The sequence below is a fragment of the Nematolebias whitei genome, chromosome 12 (genome assembly GCF_014905685.2).
Source record: "Nematolebias whitei isolate Nwh7 chromosome 12, NemWhi1, whole genome shotgun sequence".
NCBI classification, from domain to species: Eukaryota; Metazoa; Chordata; class Actinopteri; order Cyprinodontiformes; family Rivulidae; genus Nematolebias; species Nematolebias whitei.
The window spans coordinates 8,465,699-8,475,438 of NC_056509.1; the positions used below are offsets into that span (position 1 = coordinate 8,465,699).

General features: G+C 40.6%; 1 protein-coding gene across 1 annotated transcript; it reads right to left on the reverse strand.

Moving 5' to 3' along the window:
• Window positions 1-2,366: 2,366 nt before the first annotated feature.
• Window positions 2,367-3,088, reverse strand: LOC119418015 (E3 SUMO-protein ligase ZBED1-like). The gene is made up of 2 exons (XM_037685259.1): window positions 2,787-3,088; window positions 2,367-2,620 (listed from the first exon to the last, which is right to left on the reverse strand). Exons 1-2 carry the CDS (start codon window positions 3,063-3,065, stop codon window positions 2,486-2,488), a joined length of 414 nt encoding a protein of 137 aa, XP_037541187.1. The 5' UTR covers window positions 3,066-3,088; the 3' UTR covers window positions 2,367-2,485.
• Window positions 3,089-9,740: the final 6,652 nt, after the last annotated feature.

Here is a 9,740-nt window from a genome sequence, read left to right on the forward strand (position 1 = left end):
CATCCATCCATCCATCCATCCATCCATCCATCCATCCATCCATCCATTCATCCATCCATCCATCCATTCATCCATCCATCCATCCATCCATCCCTCCATCCATCCCTCCATCCATCTATTTCCATCCGTCCATTCATCCATCCGTCCGTCTGTTCATCCGTCCGTCCGTCCGTCCGTCCGTCCGTCCGTCCGTCCGTCCGTCCATCCATCCATCCATCCATCCATCCATCCATCCAGCCATCCATCCATCCATCCATCCATCCATCCATCCATCCATTATCTTCCACTGATTCAAAAGTCAGGTCTTGGGGTCAGCAGCTTGAGCAGGGAGGTCCAGACATATCTTTCCACAGCCACCTCTTCCAGCTCTTCTGGGAGGACTCCAAGGCGTTCCCAGGCTAACCAAGAGACATAGTTTCTCCAGCGAGTCCTCAGTCTTCCCCGGGGTCTCCTCCCAGTCGAACATGTCCAAAACACCTCCCTAGGGAGGCACAGAGAAAGCATTCTTACCAGATGCTCGAACCACCTCAACTGGCTCCTCTCAATGTGGAGGAGCAGCGGTTCTACTCTGAGGCTCTCCCTGATAATTGAACTTTTCATCCTATCTCTATGGGAGAGTCAAGCTACTAGGGTTGTACATCTCTGTGTGATAGACGATTCGATTCGCATCTAGATACAAAGGTTACGATTCGATTCAAAAACGATTTATTTTAAAAACAGAACGATTTGATTCGATTCGATACAGTGGAAGAGCGATTCGGTTCGATTCGATTCAACTTTATATAATTCTACAGTTTAACATTTGTTGAATGTAGACAAATATTTAATTATGAACAAAAAGGGCCATTTCTATAAATGTGACATTCTTACATTATTTTTAAATTTGTAAAAGTTTACATATATCATATCTAAAAGCGTGCAGTAAGGCACTGGCAAAAATAAAGTAAAAAGCCAAACAACAGAATCACATGTCAAATGTGTTTATTTTTAGACGTGGACCTAAAAAGACCAGCTAAAATAATATTTCTTTGTTTGATGGGATCAGTATAAAATGAGAAAATAAAGAAAAATTATAAAATGCACAAATGATTACAGCAGCATGTAATAAAAAAAAAAATAGGAATAAGCTACAGTAAGCACAAAGCACCTGTGCAATAACCTGTCACATACCCTGTGTAGTTTGGTAGTTATGTGCAATATATATCATGTGCATTTTAGCTTATATTACATTACTACCTTGAAATACTTATTCACACAAATTCATTCTGCTTCACTGTAAAAATTCTACAATGTTGTTTACCATTTTTCTCTTCAGAAACTTTGTAAATATTATAATTACTTTTTCACTTTTTGGTAGTTTATTTTGTACCCTTATTGCTTTAGTATTTCTTGTTTGCTTGTTTTTTGTTTTTTAGCAAGTCAAATCGGTTCTTCTCATCCTGAACATTTCATTGTGTTGACCTTGCATATGACAAATAAACACAACTTGAACTTGAACTTAATACAAAAACATAATGCAAGAACAGTACGCCTAACAACAGCAGCACGAACATGAGTTTGTGTGAGCAGGTGGGCACAGATTAATATAACATCATGTCATTTAAACAGCAGCATGAGATCAGATCAGCAGCATGGATAATCAGCAGCACATATCAACAGTCAAAGTGCCGATTACATGTATAAAATAAATCAAACTGCAGCTTTCTGACCTGGTGAGGTAGTCTGAACAAAAGTAATGTCCTGCATTTCTACATTCACGTCAGGTTCAATCTGAACTCAAACACAGTGAAGTAGTTCACTTCCTTATGTTTGTATGTTTACCTATATTTTTATTCGTCATAATCACTGTCCTCATCTTTTTTTTGCAGCAGATTTTTCTTAAGGAAAATCAGCTGATCCACATGCTCATGTTTGAGTAGACTGTGTTTTGTGGAACAATATCTCCTGCAGTGCTGAAAACTCTCTCAGATGCCACACTGGTGGCTGGTATGCAGAGATACATTTTAGCCATAGATGACAGCAGTGGCAAGTCCTGTTGCTCTTTCCACCACTGTAGTGGGTTTTTGTTCAGGGGCAAAGGATCACGCTCTCTGTACCTCTTGACTTCTTCATTGGCCTGGTCCCTCACAGATCTAGATGCCGTCCTTACTTGAAAGTCTTCTCCCAACAGCTGGTCCAGGGCTGACATTTTCTTCTTTTTACAAGGAGGTTTATCATCTGAAATAGAAAACAAGTACCTTATATTACTGGCTATGTTTGCCATGAAGTTTTTTAATTGACTACCATTTTATGTATAAATCTTCATTCGATGTTCAGAATTTATTTATGTAAGGACTCGTGTACATATGTAAGATATGTATCATCATCATTATTATTTAACTCTTTCTTTGCATGCAGATCCTCTTATTATAGTGAATGTGTTTTATACTGATACTATGACTGCAGCACAAGTTTAAGACAAAGTCTTCTCGTTCTTGATCACAAGTTATAAAACACACAAACCTTTATGCTCATCTTGGGTCTGGGGTGCATCAATGCAGATGTCCGGATCTCCATTTGCAGGTTCACTCTGACATGGATCAGTCTGCACTGGACCTCTCTGAACTGAACCCCCCGTTACCTAGAAATAAAACATGAAATAACATTTAGTGTACAGTATGGTTAAATGCAGTGTAAAGAATCAAATAAAGAGTAGTCAGAATATATCTAATGACAGCAACAAAACACAGCAGACTGTAACTGAATGTACTGTAATATGTATTTTGACAGTGTGTTGGGGGATTTACCTTGTGATGCAGGGATGCTGCTTCTGCTGATATGCTTGTGAATGTCCTCTCTGCATCATGGTTACTGAGGAAGGGCAGGGACTTAAAACGGGGGTCCAGAGCTGCTGCAGTGTGGAAGAGATCTTCAAGGCCTGTGTAGCGTTTCTCCAAGTCATTCTTGAACGCCTGCTTCATCTCTCTGATTAACACTGAGTCTTCATCTGATGGTTCAAAGTTCTTTTTAAGCTTTGCTTTTACAGGAAGAATCATTGAGAGTGTGGGTCGCTTGTCTTCAGACATGCTGGTAGTCACAAGTTTGACCGGCGCCATCAGTTTGACAATGTCTTCAATGTCGAAGAAGTCTTTGTCCTTGAGAGTATTACCCTCTTCTCCTTTTCTGAGGTCCCTGGACATGAGTGCTGCAGAAATCGCAGGATGTTGCTCAAAAAAGCGTTCAAGCATGTCATGGGAGCTATTCCACCGCGTGGATACATCTTGGATGAGTTTGTGGGAAGGCAAGGCTAGTTGTTTCTGTTTCTCTTGAAGGATTTCTGCTGCCCTCACACTACGATGAAAAAAGGCAACGGCTTTCCTCACTCTCCCCAGCAACCTTGCTACTGTGTCAACTTTAAAGGCTTTCTGTGTGGCGAGATTAATAGTGTGTGCAAAGCACATGAGGTGAGGGGTCATCTCTGCTTCCACTCCAGCTAATACCATGTTTGTGGCATTGTCTGTCACCAGGGCTGGATCTTTATCAAGAAGGTTCCAGTCAACACATGCCTGTTTTAGCAGAGCACCAATGTTTTTCCCAGTGTGGGATCCTTTGAATGCCCTGGTTTGTAACACATGCACATTTAACTTCCAGTCTGGAGAGATGTAGTGGACAGTGATGGTCACATAAGACTCAGTGGAGCATGACGTCCAGGCATCGGTTGTAATAGCAACTCGCTCTGCATGTGCCAATTCTTTTTCAACTTGGCTCTTCACTTGGGCATACAACGCTGGTGTAGTGAACCAGATGACCTCAAATATACCAGATGGACAGAGACTGTTATTTTCATTGATCTGAATAAGTCTGAACCATCTGATGAACTTTCTTTCTTGAATTAATCAAGCAGAAAAGACAATCCTCTATAATCATTACTGTCTTACAAATGTTTTGATAATCAAATTGTGTTAGTTCACTCAATGCTTTACAGGTTGAAAAGAACTACTAATTTTTATTTTACATAAACAGTAAGTAATGATTTTTGTTCCTCATTCAGAGAAGAAATCACCTGAATATGCCTTTCTTGATTTTCTGTCTGAAATGAGCAAGCTGTCGTAAGTATGTTAAAGGTTGGTTTTCGGTCAACTAAAATGTTTACCGAGAAAAATGTCATGTTTTACTATTTGAAAAGATTACAAAGTGTGAGACTCCACGAAGTCTGCTGTTGCTGCAATAATCTTTTCTGTATGTTGTAAACAATCCTTGACTTATGATAACATCTTACGTCACAAATCCACTCCTCTTTCTGGTCCTTCCACGAATCAGAAAGCTCTAAATTGAACAGGAAGTCGACCCAAATAAAATGTGGCAACTTCTCAGTTCATTGGGATTAGAGAAGAGAAGAATTCGAGAATTCCAGAATTCCAAGAGAATGAGAGTTCTGAGAGATGTTGGAATGAGAGCTGACAACAGGTCCGATAGTCCAACAGAATGAGAGTTCTGAGAGATGCAGCCGGTTATGAAGAGTTTGGAGTTATGAAGAACCAGGGACGTTTGGGATTATACTTCTGTTTGAACTAACCACGCACGACTCTCCGAGGATTTCTAGCTGTTCTGAACGGAGGCGCTGAAACAGTCTGAAGGACTCTTACTGAGCTGATCTATCGTCAAACCAGGTAAAGATTTCCTCTTCGACTCAAGTGTACCGTGGACGGGCTGAGGATCTGACGAAGCGTGCAATTTCTGGTTAAACAGATTAAACTTCCCTCACACAGTTCTCTGTAAGATAATCTCCTTTCACTCTAAAACCCACCTCTCTCTCTCATAAATCAGTACAGATATTTTAGAAATATCTTAAGCAAAGTCCTCAAATCACCGCCGAGTGATTTGAAGTTCATTTTCTGTGAAACTGTCTGTTATTATTTTCATATTTTGCCAAATTAATGTAAATGTTTGATGTTAAACTTTGATTCTGAAAATAAATGATTCCATTCATTTGATGGGTCAAAGATAAATAACGTCTCTCGTTACATTTCTGTTAAATTCAATGCACGACATTTACAGTCAGAAAAATGAAGAACTCGTGAATATTGTATGCATATATAATTCATATATTTGTCATACAACAGGTGACACGTACCTCACGTGACTCACTACAACTGGTGGCCTCGTACGAATTTCATGAATGACTGTTAAATCCGTGTGTAAATTGATTTTACGTGTTGGCATGGTGAAAGAGTAACAGCTGATGAGCTGTGAATGTTACGCAGCGGCTGAGCTGCGCGCTTGGAGCTGCACTCTGCAACTAAACGCTGCATGTTTAAGCGTTGGGCTGGCAATGTTTTAAAAGCTGAAATTGTGTCATAAGTCTTGGGTAAGCTGAAATGGTACGTCTGTTATGTGTAACTAAGAGCTAATGAGCTGTGGAAGACGTTATTCTGTCTAAAAAGTACGAGGTTCTGCTTTAAGACCCGGCTGTGACCAGTTCGGTTCTGTTCAGTTTGAACGAGTATTTTGAACAGATGGATAAACGTTTTAAAAGCTGAGTGCCATCTCAGAACACAGTTAGAAGTTGTTTCGTTACAATTTTTAGCAGAAAAAGTGCATTTTGATGGTTTAAAAGACGAAAAAGTGACGAACTATTTTACGCTAATCTAACTTGCTAGTTGGAGAACACGCTTCCTGATTGGTTGAATTCGCTGTTGTGGAGCGCTTTCATTGGTTGAAGGTTTGACTGACGTGGCTACGTCACTTCCTCTCACCCTACGCTGCTGCCATTGGTGATTTCAGTCACGTGACCCGGATATGAAATTCATTTTCATAGGGAAATAAAATCTGCTTTTTAAAGCTGAAAAGTAACTTTAATGTGGTTTTGACACGCTGGTCAAGTGCTTCGAAGCCTGCTTGCTGAAATTTTGCTACGTTAGAGTTTAAAATTCGCCAAAAAACGATGTTTTTAAACAAAGCTAGCGATGCTAATTTTAAGCTAACAAGCTAACGACCGGAGCTTAAAACTACGCTTAAAATCACTAAATGAAGCTACTATCAGTCCCAAACACTCATGTTCAAGCTATAAAGTCTGATTGCAAAAACTTTTGCCACGTTTGTGTAAAAAATCCGTTCAGAAATGTTGATTTTGACCGAGTTTAGCCGAAGCTAACTTCAAGCTAAGCGGCTAACAACAGGATGTCAACCGAACGCCACAGGAAGTTATAGCACCCCTAGTGGACAACACAAAAAGTGACGGAGTTATAATTGTTGAGGAAATACTGACATCTCCTGGCGAGACGTGAGATCACAGATTTCACTTCGTTTTTTAGGTAAAGAGTGAAATTAAACGTCTTTTTATTTTTCTGTAAGGCAAATTCTGAGTTAACAAACTTCCTCAAAGCTGAATAAAACACTGTTATCTTACATTTTAAAAAGTAATAGGTATTTATGCAAAGAAGCATTCACCAAAAAGTTTATTTCACTGTTAATCCTTTAAAAATAAGGTACAAAAATAAACATTAACTTTTTAAAACAGATACAGTTACAAATATTCACAGAGTTGAACAGTTTACTCATTTTGCTTGAAGGATAATACACGTTTAATTGCAAAATCACTAAATAAGAGTAAATTTATCAGGAAAAAGAGATTTTCTGTTTAATTTACCACCTAAATAAAATATCTCTCTATTTAATTTTAAATAGAAGCTATACAGGAGCAAAGACAGTTTTTCTGAAGAAAGACTGAGTATTCCTCATCATCAAATTCTTTTCTCTTTTCACCCACCTGGGTTGATGAGTAACTGTTTAAAATAGCAAATTTCTGGAACAGAACGGTTTAAAATATGTTTTAAACTAATATTGCTGTGAGACTAAAAGAAAATTTGCAGGTTTATAAAAAATTCAGTGTTTTAGAGTAAATACACTAAAAACAGCTTGGTACTCTAGTATCTGTGGAAAATAAGCACAAAAAGTAACACTGCTGAAAGAGCATTTACTTAAATATTCATGAATTGGGGTAAAACCTGAGAAAGGTACCCACATTTGAATAAGTGACTTATAACAGTACGTCTGTGTAAACCCAAAGCTAAAATAAGTGTGAAAACTCATTGACTTGAATACAAATATTTACCTGTAAAATATCTAAAGCTTGCAACTGTTCAAACAGATAAATTGCTATACAGTGAAAACATGGCAGGTGTGTTAGAAAAAGATTTTGACACAAAAGGAATTGCGGACTACTTGGAGAATGCGCTCGCGCTTCTCGGAGAGTCCTTACATCCATTTATGACTCAGACAGAGCGCATGAACCCAAAAGAGTTAGTGCACAATCTGAAGGAGGTTGCAGAAAGTGTGACCTCTGCAGAAATCACAAAGTCCAGTTATGAAAAGCTGGCTAAAATTGCAATCTTGCTGAAAGAATCATTCTATAAGGCCGTTGATAAAACTGTTATAATCAAACAAAGGTTAGACAGTGAAATAGATTTGGCTCAAAAGACGGAAGAATACGTCCGTCAATTTAGAAATGAACACGAGGTCCTCATGACGAAACATTATGAACAGATGTTTCAGTTACAGCAAGATACAAGTACAGAAATTGCTTTGCTGAACAGCAAACTACAAGTACTTGAAGCATCACTATCGGAAGCAGAGGATAGAGAACAAGCGTACCAAGCCTCGCGTTCAGATAACGACGTGCTGAAAGCACAGTTACAGACCGCCTTGAAGGAGCTGGACGCTTGCAAAGCAGACAAGACGGAATCACTCCGACGATGGCTGACTTTAGTAAAAAAATATCAGACATCACAGGAGGACCTGAAAGCTTGTGAGGAGAATTTAGCTACAGCTATAAACCAGATTTCTGATATGGGGCGGCCTGGTCTGAGACTCAAAGACGAACAGTCTAAGGGTCCGAGACAGCCACGAACTCTCCAGTCAGATGCTGTTGCACCTCTTCCTCCTGACAACACGCCGTTACCCCCACCCCCACCATGGGCGGTAGGGACAGAACTGCACAAATATGTACCTCTTCCTCCTGACACCATGCCCCCACCCCCACCACCATCATGGGCGGTAGGGACAGAACTGCACCGATATGCACCTCTTCCTCCTTATCAGCCACCCCCACCCCCACCATGGGCGGTAGGAGCAGGCCTTGACCAATCTGCACCAATCACGCATGTGAGACCGTTGATACAGTCTCCTTCAATGGATGATTTGCAGAAAGTCTCAAAATATGTACAACGTTTCGTTCCCGGCCCTATGGGGTCAGCAGGAACAAAAGCGTATCTCAAAGATCTGGATTTCAGATTGAGAGCTTATCCTAATGCTACGGTAGAGGATAAAATCAGTCTGATACGACTCACTTCGGACAGAGAGGTGTTCACCTTCATCGAGCGTCTGCCAGATGCAACGAGGAGGGATTACAACCTTCTGTGTGAAGCTCTGATCAAAGAGTATGACTCTTGCACGGGACCTGCTGGTTTTCCAGCCGCTGACAAGGTCACGCAGGGCAAGAATGAACATCCAAAAGTTTATTACAAAAGAATCTTCCAAGCCTATTTTGGTAACAGAAATGAGACCGGAATGGAAGAAGATGATGGTTTTAAGTTTGTTTTCACCAAAAATCTCCACTCTGATTTTAAAAAATCAGTACAAATGATGGCAAATTTCAGAGAAAAATCCATCAGTGAGATTAAACAGTGTGCTGTGAATGTGTTTGAAGCATGTTCTCATGATAAGACGCCCATTGAAGTGTTTCCTAGTGTAAAGGTTAAACCCCACTCTCTTGAACTAGAAGGACGACGTGCTTCGCCACCTCCTCCTAAGAAAGAGAGAAAACAGTCTGTTCAAAATAACAAACCACGTAATGAAGGTGCACGTTGGGACAAAAATGCTCCTCTTTCAGAGGATGAACGTGATTATCGTAAATGGGGTGAGCGCAGGACGCAACGATATGAGAAACCATATCGGCAGGGGCAGTACGTAAAGGAACCCCCGAAAGACGTACCTGACCGTCCCCCACCTCGGACGAAACGAACCGAGGCGAAAAAATCACAAAAGTTCCAGAAACAAGGCCCTACACCTCTGAACTCGGAAGAGACAGAGAAAATACGCAGGTTGTTAGAAACTTTGAAACACACTGACACGGGAACCCAACCAGGAGCACTTTGCAGTGATGTAATTCCCATTACATCTAATGGCGCGAATGACAACATAACAGATGTCGGTGAAACACACCAAGACATAACTGTTGTTGACTCAAACAACCCCTCATCTGAAGAAGGGGGGGTAAACACACACACAAACGATGGCGAGTCATCGCAAGCTGAACACGCAGAAACAGCTACAGCTGTGCTGACGGTTCAGACAAACCAAGAACACACAGATAAATCTGAACGCATGAAAAAGCGTCAGAAAAAAACCAAAAGGTTTCTGTGTAACTTTATCAGAAAGGGGGCCGCCAAAAAGGCGTACCTGTCAGTAACACTCGAAGGTGTCCTCACACACGAAGCACTCTTGGACGGTGGGGCAGACATAACAATTATGTCAGCTAAACTGTTCGAGGAGCTGAGGACGGCCGCTGCCAGTGTTAACAGGATAATACCTCTCTCTGAATGTGCTATAGAAATGCAGGGTCTCTCAGAAATGAAAACAACCCTGACAGCTATAGCAATGGTTCACATGCAGATTGGCAATATGACACTGTACCACCCGGTACACGTGACCCATGTTGACTCATTCCCATTTTTGGTTGGCCAGGATTTTATAAATCGCTT